The sequence below is a fragment of the Balaenoptera acutorostrata genome, chromosome 12 (genome assembly GCF_949987535.1).
Source record: "Balaenoptera acutorostrata chromosome 12, mBalAcu1.1, whole genome shotgun sequence".
In the NCBI taxonomy this organism is placed as follows: Eukaryota; Metazoa; Chordata; class Mammalia; order Artiodactyla; family Balaenopteridae; genus Balaenoptera; species Balaenoptera acutorostrata.
This window is the reverse complement of record NC_080075.1, coordinates 63901426-63916550: the sequence shown is the minus strand read 5'-3', so window position 1 is coordinate 63916550 and position 15125 is coordinate 63901426. Positions and strand designations below refer to the sequence as shown.

At 41.3% G+C, this 15125-nt stretch overlaps 1 protein-coding gene across 1 annotated transcript in view; it reads left to right on the top strand.

Annotated features, from left to right (window-relative positions):
• QPCT (glutaminyl-peptide cyclotransferase) overlaps window positions 1–15125 on the top strand; it is a 28985-nt gene that overhangs the window by 3912 nt on the left and 9948 nt on the right. Inside the window, exons 2-3 of the mRNA XM_007167167.2 lie at window positions 4216–4362; window positions 11364–11642. Coding sequence (XP_007167229.2) covers window positions 4216–4362; window positions 11364–11642 — 426 coding nt within the window. The remainder of the gene's footprint in view (window positions 1–4215; window positions 4363–11363; window positions 11643–15125) is intronic.

Sequence of the window (15125 nt, the reverse complement as noted above, 5' to 3'; positions counted from 1 at the left end):
GGCTATGCTTCTGTAATGTTCTCCCTTTAATTCAATGGTTTGGGACCTCAAATCCCTCTGTAAGCTGGGCCAGCTCTACAAATTATGTAATTAAACTCCTCTTTGGCCTAGCACGATGTGATTAGTCCAGAGGAGATGCTGTAGGATATCTGGGTCACACTTTTTTAGCTGAAAGATTCTTGTCACCCAGAGCAGACTTATTGTCCTTTCTGCCTGGATGAAAGACAAGGCAGGGGCTGTAATAGAGACTCATTCCTCTGAGAATGCCTGTACCAATAGAAAATTGTCTACATGCCTTTTAACTGAAATAAACCTAGAATAATTTGGGGTTGGCATTTAACATTGGGCTCAACATAGTTTTGCCTCATTTGTTTACTCTCCTCATGCCCAGCCCACACTTTCTTTCCAGATTTCCCCTCTTCCTCCTTCCTCTCAGCTCCACATAGATTTTTAGACTTATTGGATTCTGAGAGTCAGCCGCCATAAAAATAGAATGGATGCCATTTAGTTTGGAAAAAGCGAATGCTTTTCCATTCAGGGCTTTAATAAATATCAATAGAAAGGCTTAAGTAATTAACTGAGTGTGAATGTTTTCCCTTCTCTATCCATCACTGATTGGGAAGCTTTTAATCTCTGTGATTTCATAGGGGCATCTTTATTCCCAGGGAGGCAGGGTGAAGGAGGGCACTTTACTGAAGTATGTTCATTAAGTGGGTGAGCCCAGGAGATTGAGGATCAACACAGGTAAGTATGTGTATCCAGGAGCACTGATGGGCCTGTCTGCCGAGCTTACCCTTCATTCATCCATTAAGCATTTTTTGGTGCTATTTGTCAACTATGTTTCATCCACGATATCTGTTACAGGTAGAGATGCTGGAGGGTTATTTATTTTGTTCCTGTTTTTTCTTAAATCTCTTAAGAACTCTTTCAAGCCTCCATAAATCACCTATTTATATATCTATCTTCTTCCTCCCCGTCCTTATTTCCCAACATCTCGGGGCTCACGGGAATTTCCTTGGCCTCCTGTTTGGCTCACCAATTGTTGGACTGTACCCCGCAGGCCTGCAAGCCTTGTAGTTGCCTAGTTTCAAGGCCAGAGAAAGAGCCCGGTGACAGTGACAGAGACATTGATGATTTATTGGACAGGGGAATCTTACACGTCCAAAACAAAGGGTCCTGGAGTGACACTCCACCCCACTGGGCAGGTGGCCAGTGAGGGGGAGGTCATGGCAGCAATCTTTAATATAAATTGCCCATTTACACATCAGCTGGATTTCCTTTCACTGTGGACATGGAGTGAAGGACCACAGTGACCAGGTAGGTTCTGGGATGGAGTAATAGATAGTAAATAGAAAAGGAGCCCCTGGCCAAACAGCCTTTGACACAACAGTTCTTGATTGTCACAACGACTACTGGGCCAACTGAACTCTAAATCATCACAAGCATCGACTCTCAGAAATTCAAAAAGAACAAAGCCCACCAGCATTGACCCACAGCACTTCCTGGCCCTTTGCAGCAGGCAGCCACTTGGTCTTTCCTGACTTTATAATTTCTGTTCATTCAACTGATTTGGTATATATGATGGCAAACATGCCCATTTTACTTTATTATTAGGTAAACATAATCTTAGTGAAGTTGAACTATTTTAGAAAAATAGTTCATCTGTCGATTCCACATTTGATGAATTCATCCAGTGTTTATTGAGTGTGCCACATGAGCTGGGTACTGTGTAGTTCTGGGGAGAGAGTGGAAAATAAGAGAGATAGTTCCTGTCCTCCTGGAGATGACCTCTTGCATGAAATCAGACATTAAACAAGTAAACACACAAGGCCTCTGAGCTACAACCTGATATGAGCAGGAGTTAGCCAGGTGAAGAGGAAGGGGAAAGCCTTCAAGGTAGAAGGCACCACAATGCAAAGGCCCCAGAAGGCCTGAGCCTCATAATGCTTTGGGTCCTGGTAGGATGCCAGGTGACTGAAGCATGGTGAGCGGGGGCGAGTGGCCCTGCATGGGGCTTGTGAGGCAGCAGGAGAGACCGGAGGCTCTTGTTGGCCCGTGTTAAGTAATAATTAACCATGTAAGTTTCCGACTTCTTGCCTCCATTCTCTTTTCACTTCTCACATTCCTATTGTTGTCTTTTAGCTCCTTCTTTCTTCTCAAAGTGCTGTTTGAGAGTTAACAGGAGGCCTTAGATCTGAGGTACCAAGGAGTTTAAAGGCTGCAGCAACAAATTTACTACGGAAATATATTTAAAAATGTATTACCAGTAAATAAACACAAACCTTAAGATGTTCCAGATACAGCATCCATACACTGTGTTTTACAGTGGAAGTTCACAGACAGCGTAGGAAGGCAGAGCAGAACTAGCACGGGATGGGGAATCTACAGGACCAGGATCCTTTCTCTCGAACTTACCTGTAACTCTCCTACAACCTTGGGAAAATCAGCTGGTTTCTCTGACTCAGTTTCCACTGACGGAAAGCAAAGAGATTGGATGATAATCATCTCTCAGCGGCCTTTCCAGCTTGGAATTCTATCCCTCTTAATGTTTGATAGACGGTAATAGAACTAATAAAACTTTCCAAATAGTTACTGAGGCAGTTTACATGTATTAGCTCACTTAATTATAATTACCCTAAGAAGTAGGTGTTATTACCTCCCTTTTACAGTTGAGAATGTTAAGCCTTAATGAGGTTAAGTAACCTGGCCAGCTAGTAAGTGGTGGGGAGTTGAGTTGAGAGGCTGAGTTGAAGGTGGGCTGCCTGGACCCACAGCCCAGGCTCTTTGCATGATAATACCTGAGAGTGACGCTGAAGCATAGCAAAGTGTAGATGGGTATTAAGTAATTAGGCAACAAGCACTCTCTAATTCCACAGTTTCCCATGGAGTGAAAATAGCCATGTGATAACTTAGACATAGTCAATTTACACTGGTCTCAGAAAAAGCTGTAAAATAGACAGGGCTCCCCGAGCTCTGTTTTGCATTCCAAAGAATTTATGTTACCTTCATCATTCCCCTTAGGGAAGAAATCCTCTGATCAATGAATCACATTGATCCCTATGGGGAGGAGTAACACATTCCGTCACTGAGTGCCTGATAAACATGTAATGAATGAATGATTCATCATTACTCGTATCACATGTAAAGTAATATCCAAAATACAAATGTGAATGTTATGTTTGTTCAGCTGCTTAAATTAAGGTTCACTTAATTAAGATATAAGTGTACCAAAGAGTGTGAGCATTAATAGAATATTAAAATAATTTTAACTGAAGGCAAAAACTGTACTATTTAGTGTGTTATAGAATCATCAAGCTCTGGCTGAAAATAATTGCAGCAACCATCTAGGTTAGTGCAATTCAATAGCAATATATAATGTGAAGTACATATGTAATTTAAAATTTTCTAGTAGCTCTATTAAAAAAGTAAAAGGCAATAGGTGAAACCAATTTTAATACTACATTTTATTTAACTCAATATATCAAAAATTTTCATTTCAACATGTAATCACTATAAAAATTATTAGCGAGATATTTTACATTTTTTTCATGCTAGGTCTTTGAAATTCAATATGTGCATTACACGTATTGACTGTCTACATTTCAAGAGCTTAATGGGCACATGTGGCTTGTGGCTACCACATTGGACAGTGCAGATTTAGCTCAAATTCCTTTATTGGTATTTTGAGGGGAATGAGAATTTAAGGGACCTGCCCAAGGTCATACAACCTATAAATGGCAGCCAGAAACTTTGAATCTAGTTTCTCTCACCCCAAGAATAAAGTTATTCTGTAACACCTCACTGGCTTTTATAAAGCAATTATGCTAACAAATTATATTGTTTTTTGGCTGTAGTTTTTGAAATATTAAGTTTTCTTAAGACTAGGATATCAATTGTTATTTGTAAACCTTAGTTTTACAAAGCAATTGTACAAAAATTATTAAAATTACACAGGATATAAGTGTTAAATATTAATTCTCGGGTTCAAAGCATTATATTAATTCTGTTTTAAAAACAAGCTGCCAAAACAGTTTAAGTTCTAGATCTAAGGGGCCAATTTTAAAGTTGAGTAGTTTAATTTACTTTGTATAACGTAAGAGCTATCCCTTTATTTTGAGGTTCAAAGGGAATATTTTACAATTGTAAGTGTCTCAGGATAAGTCTTAAACATATTATGAAATGATAGCCAGTTAAATAATTTTATTTGATCCTCAGAATTATCACCAACCAGCCTTTTTGAATTTATCGTCTCTTCGACAAGTTGCAGAAGGCACCAGTATTTCTGAAATGTGGCAAAATGACTTACGACCGTTGCTGATTGAGCGATATCCCGGATCCCCTGGAAGCTATGCTGCTCGCCAGGTGAGAAAACAGCACACAAACCTGAAGGCTGTCGAACACTTTGCTTTCACATGAGAGATAACATTATGCCTGAAGTGCTGAGTTGTCTGATATTCAGATTTGTCATCTCATCTTATTCACTAAAATAAGCACCTAGAAAACCAAACAACTGAGAGCAAATATCTGTTCTGAATTAAAAGATGCATGTTAACCTAAATCAATTTATGTGTGAAATCTCTGTCTGGAGTGCAGCATTAGACAGGGTACTAAGTACTCAACTCTTGATCATTTCTATAACACAACCCCAGGTACCCAACCGAGTTTTCTTGGACCCTAAACACCCAATATCAACAGCCTTGGCCATTTCTTTCTTAACCGCTCTGAGTCAAGAGTGAGTTATTGTCCTAACAAGCCTTTATTCCCCTTTGGAAAATTGTATTCTCCCAGGAGGGAGAGTCAAGATCAGTGATAAGCTACTCTGTCCTGTACAATGCTTCTCAGGCTTCTGACTCTGACCCATGGTAAACAAATATATATATTTAACATTTTATACACACAAACATAGAGTTAACTGATACAAAAGTTTCATGAAAAATATTCCTATTACCTGCAATCTACCCTGATATTAATTCTATTTTACTATTTATTATTATTATTTTTTAAAAGCTGGTCATGACCCACTAATCTGTTTTCAAGGCACACTGATTTGCACACTGCAGTTTGAAAGACACTGCTATAGAGGGTAGATTAAGCCATAAGGTGGGCTAGACCTGAATGTCTCTCTGTCTCCTTAGTGTCAGTCTTCTTCTTTTTTTTTTTTTTTTATTTTATTTTTGGCTGTGTTGGGTCTTCGTTTCTGTGCGAGGGCTTTCTCTAATTGTGGCGAGCGGGGGCCACTCTTCATCGCAGTGCGCGGGCCTCTCGCTATCACGGCCTCTCTTGTTTCGGAGCACAGGCTCCAGACGCGCAGGCTCAGTAGTTGTGGCTCACGGGCCCAGTTGCTCCGCAGCATGTGGGATCTTCCCAGACCAGGCTCGAACCCGTGTCCCCTGCATTGGCAGGCAGATTCTCAACCACTGCGCCACCAGGGAAGCCCAGTGTCAGTCTTCTTAAGCAATCTGAAACCCCAGCTCTGAATGACTATTTTTTCAAAGTAGCCCCATTTTAAGGGGCAGCTTGGGAAGGAATGGGGTGAGGCTGGCCTCTCATATCCTCCTCTGAGAGTAGCCCACCTGCCCTAACACTTCAGGCAAACACCTTGGCACTCTGCTGCTGTGACAGGGTGACACCTGCAAGGCCTGGCAGCACAGCTGGTGGGCTCTCCCTTTCTATCCTGTATATGGCTTCTGCTTTTCAAGTTGAGCCCAGATGCCATTGTCTGTTGCCCCGTTAGCCTCTTGTCTTCTCTCCAAACAGCTCTTGCTTCCCCTAAGGACTTAGGTGGCAGAGACCCAAAGAGCACCTTAGTTCCTTCTAAGCTCTAGGCAGAGTGAGGAGTAATGCTGATGATGGCTGATGTTCATCTGGCACTTTTTTCAGGTCAGGCACTTTACAGAGGTCTTTGCATGGATCATCTCATTCTGTCCACACAATAATTGTGGGTACAATTATTCTCCCAGTGCTACAGATTAAAAAAGACCTGAGGAGACTTCTGTGGTGGCGCAGTGGTTAGGGATCCGCCTGCCAATGCAGGAGACACAGGTTCGAGCCCTGGTCTGGGAAGATCCCACATGCCACAGAGCAACTAAGCCCATGCTCCACAATTACTGAGCCTGCACTCTAGAGCCCACGAGCCACAACTACTGAAGCCCGTGCTCCTAGAGCCCGTGCTCCACAAGAGAAGCCACGACAATAAGCCTGCGCACCACAACGTAGAGTAGCCCCCGCTTGCCGCAACCAGAGAAAAGCCCGCGTGCAGCAACGAAGACCCAATGCAGCCAAAAATAAATAAAATTAAATAAATTAAAAAAAAAAAAAGACCTGAGGCTTAAGTATGCAAATTAACTCGCTCAAGGTTGTACACGTAGCAGTGATGAGGCCAGAACCTGGACTGGTGTCTGCTTGACCTCTCCATCCAATCCCTGGAGAGTGGTAGCAGGGAGGGACCAGCTCTGTGGTGTGTGCTTACAAATGTGTCCAGCTCTGTATCTTCTCAGGCCCGGGTCGGAGAGTGAGGCGCATACCACTCATTTCAGTGACCTCCCCTGGGCCTCGTCTCCCAAGCATTTTCTAAAAGAAGTTCAGGGCACTTACTGGGTCTTCCCAAAATCCTCAGTTCCTCATTAGAAAAAATCTAGGTCTGTAGCGCTCACTTATCTCCACTTTTTTCATTTCCCCATACCATTTGCTCAGAAGGCCAAGTATATACCGAGAAACGTATGTGCATACTTCAGACCTGAGGTTCCTTGCCTGTGACCTCTAGAAAGCCATAAAGACAACAAATATTGCTATTTGATCTTTAACTTCAATAGAATAGATTGCACAAATAATACACATAGGTTCTGTCGTGGTTTTTAAAATTCATATTCATTTAAAAGTGTTACGGAATCCATAATAACATCTTCCATGTCATGTGGGGTGGAGGCAAGTGAGAAATTTATTGACGGTGCCTTGGAATGTGCTGGGAATAGCTGTTGGGCTGCCTTGCACATGGGCTGGCTGACAAAGTAGTAGTCCTAACAGGATGGTTGTGTTAAGAATCTCACTTAAGAGATTTGATTTTATAATTTTGGGGAAAGAAAATTACCATGAGTTTTAGGAAAGCTGTCCCCTAAGCTGTGGAAGATAAATGGTTCCCTCTTTTGAAGATGAGGTAGATGACTCTGAGTTATTATGAGGGAACTACACTTAATGGCTTTAATTTGACTAGGATTAGTACCTTTTACCCTGAACTACATTTTGACAAGAATGGTGGAAAATTATTTTTTTCTCCTAAGGCATTTTTGAGCACTAGATCAGACGTTTTATAATTTATAGAGTTTCAGGGTTATCACTAAAGAAGACTCTAAAATCTAAAAAAAGTGTGGACTTGATATAAAATTGGTTAGTGATTTAACTTTTATCAGTTATCAATAAAGATGTGCATTGCTATGAATTCCCTTTCAGAAGATAATATGGGAACAATATCCCATGGTCTGCATTTTTATTGTCTCTGATCAATGGGCCTAAAGCTGCCTGTTGGGTTTTTTAGAATATTTTTATTTGAGAAGATACTTTATTTGTAAATTTAATACTTTGAAAGTATTAAATTTTGGAGGATTTCAGTGATTTCTAGCTGAGAGAGGAATAAAAAATAAATTTAAAAAATCAGGGTGATAAAGTCTCACTAAGGAGCAAGCCAGAAACTTTGTCTAAAAGAGGCAAGCTAGAAACTTGGTGGTTAAAATCCCCTGTGTATGTCCAGTGCATCTGAGTAGCTAAAGCTAGGCTTCTTCATTGAAAGGTATGTGTATCCCTGAATGGAGGGCTCTGGGTGGAGGGCCTTCAGCTTGGAGCCTGAGAGACTAATATATGGTCCACCCAAGAGGGAAGAGGAACCTGAAGTCCCCAGTGGCAGGGTTCAGCATCCAGACAATGGTCTGTTTGCAGACTTATTGCAAATATCGCAGGATCTGCTTCCTCCAAACAAATCTGGTCTACTAATGACAGTGTTTCTCAGAACTTGGAAATGAGAATGTAAGTTTAATTAATTTGACCCAGGATCATTCATCAGTGTTAACCTAAAATCCCCTGGGGCCTTCCTCCCCAGGAAGTAGAATGCCATGTTTACTTTTATCTTTCTCTCTCTTCCTCTCTGTCTCTCCACTCCCACTCTTGGCCTCTCTCTGTCTCTCTCTCCTTGTCTCCCCCTCTATTTTCATATCCTTTTCTTTGTCTCTCTTTTCAATCTCCATCTCTCTCTGTCTCAATCTATCCATCTCTCTTTGTCTCTCTTCTCCCTTCCCTATTTAAAAAGATAGATGTATAGAAATCCAAAATACAGTCTGTATTCTAAATTGCATTTTAGCATGCCTGGTAGGCAGAGGCTTTTGCTACCTGTAGTTAGAGAAGCACAGCTGCTTTAGATGCCCTCTCATAGCCAAGCACTCCCTGTTTAGGGGCACTCTAGTGAGAAGAGCAGTAGCTTTTGGAGCCTACTCTAGAGAATTATAGTGGGAACTTGCAGACTAAGTCTGCAAGCCAAAAGCTCAACAGTAAGGGATATTGGTGACCTAATTAGATTATGCAGCCAATTTGATTGTTTATAAAGAAATTCGTTGCTAAGATAAATAAAAATATTTATACTGAATAAAAAATGTTAGTTCAGGCAGAATTCTTTTAGGGGCTTTTGCTGATGCTTTTGTGGATTTTAGTGTCAACACAGATATCAGAAATTATGGCCCAAACCTGTTCACTGGATGAGGAATGAGTTTGTGTGTGAGACTTCAGCTGAGCAAAGCTAACAGATTTATTTTTTAAAATCCCAATTCATTTTGTAAGCATGCAGGCAGCAATTGGTATTGAACACATTTTATGGAGCAGTTCATCATCTGGATACCAGATGTTCTGGAGGATGTGCTTTTTATTTTTTTTTAAGATTGACCCCTTTTATGGAAAAATTTCTTTTCGCCAAAGTCTGAGGATAACTTATTTTCAAATTCTCTGGAAAACTTGTCTTAGATGCAGTGATTTCTCTAGTCAAACTATTAATGTTCCATATCATATAATTTTATATAATCTCATTGAGAATAACTTATTTGTTATAATTAACCCATACTTACTGATAGCCTACTGTGTACAAAGCTCAGCACTAAGAATTGTGGAGAATAACAAAATAAATGAGATATGAGTGATAATTTCAAAAAGGTTATAAAGTTTTAAAAATTATTTTTATATGAAAAGACAGCCTGTAAATGTGTAATAGAAAAGGTAAGGTACTGTGTATACATGCTCTTTAGGCCAAAGTCCACCTCCTGACAGAGAGCAAGGAGTGAATATCTGGGAAACTGTTTGTTTATTTGGCTTTTGCAGGACTGACTGTAGAATCACTGTTCTCCCTCTGGCTTAGTTTTCCTCTTCCTGGAAGCTTCCTGCCACAGTTGTTCCAAGGCCCTTGTCTACGTGTCATGTCACATTAGTTAGGGCAGGTCACACAAGACTTGGCTAGGCTAGAAAGTCGTGTGTGGAGGGGAATCTCCCATTCTTTTCCAGTCATTATAAGTTATTTATCACCTCAAGGTCCATCCCTACTGGATGTTCATTGTGGAACAAACTGCTGGATGTGTTGATGGTTAGTTTGTTGTGTGACTTAAAAATAATTTTTTAAGGCAACTTACAAAAATCTGTATAATATTTCAAAACGAAATGAATGGAACATAGTGAGGAAAATAAAGCAAAGGGAAAATAAAGATAGGAAAGGGCAAATGGAGCAGCAATGAACTCACCTGTAGCTTTTCACACCACAAACTCTAGATTCTTTTTATTTTTTAAATAAATTTATTTATTTAATTTATTTTTGGCTGCATTGGGTCTTTTTTGCTGTGTGCGGGCTTTCTCTAGTTGTGGCAAGAGGGGGCTACTCTTCACTGCGGTGCGTGGGCTTCTCATTGCAGTGGCTTCTCTTGTTGCAGAGCACGGGCTCTAGGCACATGGGCTTCAGTAGTTGTGGCTCACGGGCTCTAGAGTGCAGGCTCAGTAGTTGTGGCGCACAGGCTCAGCTGATCTGCAGCATGTGGGGTCTTCCCGGACCAGGGCTTGAACCCGTGTCCCCTGCATTGGCAGGCGGATTCTTAGCCACTGTGCCACCAGGGAAGCCCTAGATTCTTTAAGAAGACACCTCCAGTCCCTGAAGTGGTGTTTCTTTTCCATCTGCTGCTTTTCCCTGTCGGTCACCATGTTGCTCACAAAGCCCAAGATGACCAGGAGAGATGGGAAAATAGATTCTTTCTTATTTTCACCAACGTTTGCAGTGGGTCTGGACCTGCCTTGAATGCAAAGGGAAAACTGCTTGATATGTCATTATGGTTCAGAGTTGCTTATTGATTCTTAGAGCGGGCAGAACCTCACATATCCCCCAACCGTCCCCTTGTAACGGGACTCTCTGTGAATTATCCTTAACAGCAGAGCATTAGTAATTTTTGTTAGTGTTTGTTACATTATGAAATATTTGCTGACTGGGGGGCACATACTAAGTGCTTCGGACAAAAAGAGCTGCCATGTGCAGTTCTCACCCTCAAAGAGCTTAGAGTAGAAGTTATGACCTGTACGACCCACCTAGTATATCTAATTTCTCAAACCTGTCTTGTTATCCTCCTAGAAATATTAAAAGTGGGCTTTAATATATACTGAACTGGAGCTCTCTCTCCTGATGTGCAGAGATGTCCATGATACACTGCTGAGTGAGAGGAGCAAGGAGCAGAGCAAATATAGAGTAGGATTCTATCCCTATAAGAATATACATCCCTCGGCCAAATATACGTGTTTGAGTGCTAGTACATGTTTGTATAAACAAGGAGAAAGGTGTGGAAAGATATACATCAGACTCTTAACATTGGTAATATTAACAGTTGGTTGAGTTGGATTGGCAGGGGGAGGTTAAGGGAGACAGAGAGGATTAGCTTTTCCTTTAAACATCCCTGCTATTCATATAATAAGCATGGATTGCATTTTTTTTTTTAATTTTTTATTATTTATTTATTTGTGGCTGTGTTGGGTCTTCGTTTCTGTGCGAGGGCCTTCTCTAGTTGTGGCAAGCGGGGGCCACTCTTCATCGCGGTGCGCGGGCCTCTCACCATCGCGGCCTCTCTTGTTGCGGAGCACAGGCTCCAGACGCGCAGGCTCAGTAATTGTGGCTCACGGGCCTAGTTGCTCCACGGCATGCGGGATCCTCCCAGACCAGGGTTCGAACCCGTATCCCCCGCATTGGCAGGCAGATTCTCAACCACTGAGCCACCAGGGAAGCCCTGGATTGCATTTTTAACTTGAAAGGCATTACATAAAATTTAACTGTCTAGAGCTGAAATTTTGTTTTTTGTTTTGATCAGCACATCATGCAGAGAATTCAGAGACTTCAAGCTGACTGGGTCTTGGAAGTGGATACCTTCTTGAGTCAGACACCCTATGGGTACCGGTCTTTCTCAAATATTATCAGCACCCTCAATCCCACTGCTAAACGACACTTGGTCCTCGCCTGTCACTATGACTCCAAGTATTTTCCTCGTTGGGACAACAGAGTGTTTGTGGGAGCCACTGATTCAGCTGTGCCATGTGCGATGATACTGGAACTTGCCCGGGCCGTCGACAAGCAACTCCTTTCGTTGAAGGTATCTATTTCCCTCTTGTAGATTCCTGAGATAAAACATGTTAGCAGTAATTCAGAGTGAATTCTAGAATCCTTGGGTGAGTGAGAAAGCCATTTAGAAGTGTAGACTTTCTGTACATTTTGCACTAATTTGCTGCAAAATGAAATGAAGTTGAAATAATATTAATTGGAAGATTATATTATTTAAAATGTCTACCATGGGCAATAAGTACATGACAGTGTATTCATTGATTGGCACTTGATTTCTTAGTTATGAGTACACATCAAATTTTAAAAAAAACTTTTTTTTTTTTTTTTTGCAAAAGATGAAGAAGATGGAAGGTTGGTATAGGCATGTGTAGGAGAATTATGTTTATTTCTTCTTGTTTATATAGTCATGGAACATCACAGCCTTCTATACTGAGATGTGGCGGCCTTGAGTCAGGGAGGGAGTTTCTCCTAGTGGTTCTGAAGTAGACAGTGGGTAATTCAGACACATCAAGATGAAAAGCATGAAGCAGAAATGCATTATTGTTATTATCTGTGAATCTTGGTTCAATTTTATGCAGCATAGCAAAGCTTTTGTTACATTCTCAGCTCAGAATACTTCTGGGACTCTCAGATGTTATTTCAGTCTCTGTGTTCTTAAGTGTATATTGAAAAAAAGTGCTAAGCTAGATGAAGACATTTTGTTCAGATATCACTCATAACCAGGTAAACACAACAAAGCAGAAACAAAAAACTTTGTTCACAGGCAACAAATACCTTTTTTTCCCCTCAAAGCTTTATGAAGGGGCCAGCTTTTGATACAAGGGGGGTAAAGAAGTAGAAGATTTATCTTGTAATGGAAGTAATAGAGATATTTGGTTCTATTTTTGCTTTAGATGCTGAACTTGAAGAAAGCAAGAATTGTTTATAACCTCTCAGTATCCTTTTCACTGTTTTTTCATTTTGTTTTGTTTTCTGAACCTTCTATAATGTCTTTGTCCCATGCTCTGTCCTGCTTTTAACTAGCATCCTTTCCCAGCAATTGGGTGAGAGAGTACAGAAGCTGATGTAAAAGGTTAATTTTTCGTATTTGCCTTTCTAGTGTAAGGACATGAAGTGAGGCGAAGTATGACTTAAAGACACAATCTGTGTGGTAGGCGAGTTTTCTCTTGGTGAGCTCCTTTACCTTTTTCCATGTAATTCACACCTGCTTTTGGTGACCAGAAATAGAAAGGACTGAATGAGTTGTTGAGTGGGGATTTCCATGAACAAAATACACATACATTCTTTTAATTATCTTTTCTAATAGAGGTAAGCAGTGATGTGGTCAATTAAAAATAAAGACTGGTTTTGAATGCAAACTTTGAGAGTATCAGTTTTATTCTTCCAGTTGTACTTTAACTAGATTTGTATTAAGGAGATATTTTATGTCCTTCAGCTGTCATGGGTTGGGTAAGGGGTGGAAGAAGGTGACCTGGGAGAAGACTGGATAGGAGACTGGATGATGGTTCCAATTCTTTGCAGTCTTCCTCCTCTAGCAATAGATTGTAATTATACATTCACCTCTTTTGTCTTGTAACTTTGCTGTGCCCTCCCACTTTAGCAGGTTGTATTTCCTCATTCCTTGTCTTTGGAGTCGGTTATTTGACTTGCCTTGGCCAATGGGATGCTAGTAGATGACATAAACAGAGGCTGGAAATGTGCTTGTGCAATTGGACTTGCTCTGTCATGTCTTTGCCATCGTCATGGGGAGAGCGTGCCTTGGCTGGCCTGCCAGTCGCAGGAGGAGGCTAAGAGGCTTGTGAAGCAGAGCCAAGCTAGATGACTGCAGGGGGAAGCAGAGCTTCTCCAGCCTGGACCAGTTGTCCCCGGTTGACCTGCAGACCCCACAGGACGCATGATTGTTGTTTTAAGCCTCTGAGTTTGGGGTGGTTTTTACACCTTAGTGTTGTGGCATTAGCTGATACAGCCTTGGTTGGGGAAAGACTGCAGGTAACATACTGACCCTGTTAACACTGGTTACTAGGCGTTTGTCTATTGCCAGGAAGAATGACGAGAAGAAAATCTAGCCATGCAGATTTTCTAGCTCCGAGATACTAGGCTGAGTTACTAGAAGTTGAAGGCCACAGTTATTTTTCTGCCAATCCTAAAAAGAAGTAAAAAGAGCAAGTTGCCTCACAGGACTCAGAGTAATTCTCCAAAACGGTCTATGCCTATCTAAATGAAATGGTGCTAAGAGAAGAGAATGAAAGGAAGTCATTGCACTGAACACTGGAGTCACCAAGCTGTTGACATTTCTGAGGCACCTGAACCTTCAAGCTTGCAGAATTTGAAGACTGCCTCCTTTTGCTTCTGCCCTGAGCATGAACAGAATGTCTCTGGTCCCAAGCAGTCTTATTCTGCCCTGGTATTCTGTTTGATTTGGAGTTAGAACTTTGGAACCAGTCAAGGCCCTTTAAACAACTGGAAACTTAGACTGTCTCCACTAATGTATGCACTATACACGTGTTGCCAGTGAGACAATCTGTTTCATTACTGAGTTCTTATTAAACCCTGAGTGCATATATAGTATACAGAGAGACACATCCTGTGCTTAGTACTGTCAGGAGTTATGAGAGACTCAAAATACAATAAACTGTCCTTTTCTTGGGGCCTAATTACGGAGTAATATGACGACAATTGAAATGATTACCATACAAAGATAACTTACTTTTCACTTGATAAAGACATTTTCCTCCTTCTGATGGATTCACCCTAAAACAATCAAGAAAAATTCCATCTTTGAAGAATCCAGTGAACATCTGGAAACCACCATATGAAGACAGAAGGTGAATGGAGAAAAGGCAGATGACATATCAGAGTAGAGAGACGTCACATTCCCCAGAGGGGAAAAAGGAAGCCAGTGGTCCCCTGAAAAATCCTGACTGGCTCAGGGATGGGAGGGGACAGTAAGGAAGCCAGAAGTGAGGCAGAGGGCGGAGGAGGAGATTGTTTTAAGTCTGTATAAGGAGCACTTAGGTATATAAGATTTCTACCCAACAGCTGGCAGGTAGGTGAGTGTTCCACCTGTACCCTGGTAGGAGATGACAGGATATTTTTCTGGAGAAATTGAACCAGGGAGGTTCTGGATGTTGGGACACCAGATATAAAGGAGGGCAGTAATGAGGTGCCTCATGGAAATCAATGAGATTAAGGGAAAGACTACACACTGAGCAGTGAGATTCCCTAGCCTTCCCTCACTTCCAGCACGAGAACGACAGCAGCTAGCTCACACCCATCAGACAAGAACCTGGAGGACCCTTCTCTGGAGAATGTGAACCACCTCATAGAAAAGACCCACAGACAGTGACATTTGGGGATCCTCAGTGAAAACACTCACTGGGCATCAAATTGCCCTGCAGTGGAGCCAACTAATCTGTGTCTCTAATCAGTGTTTTAGTATCTTATTGTTTAATGCAAATGAACACAAAGAATGATCAGATATTTGAGGACCATCTCCAGCACGAAAGAAAGAAAG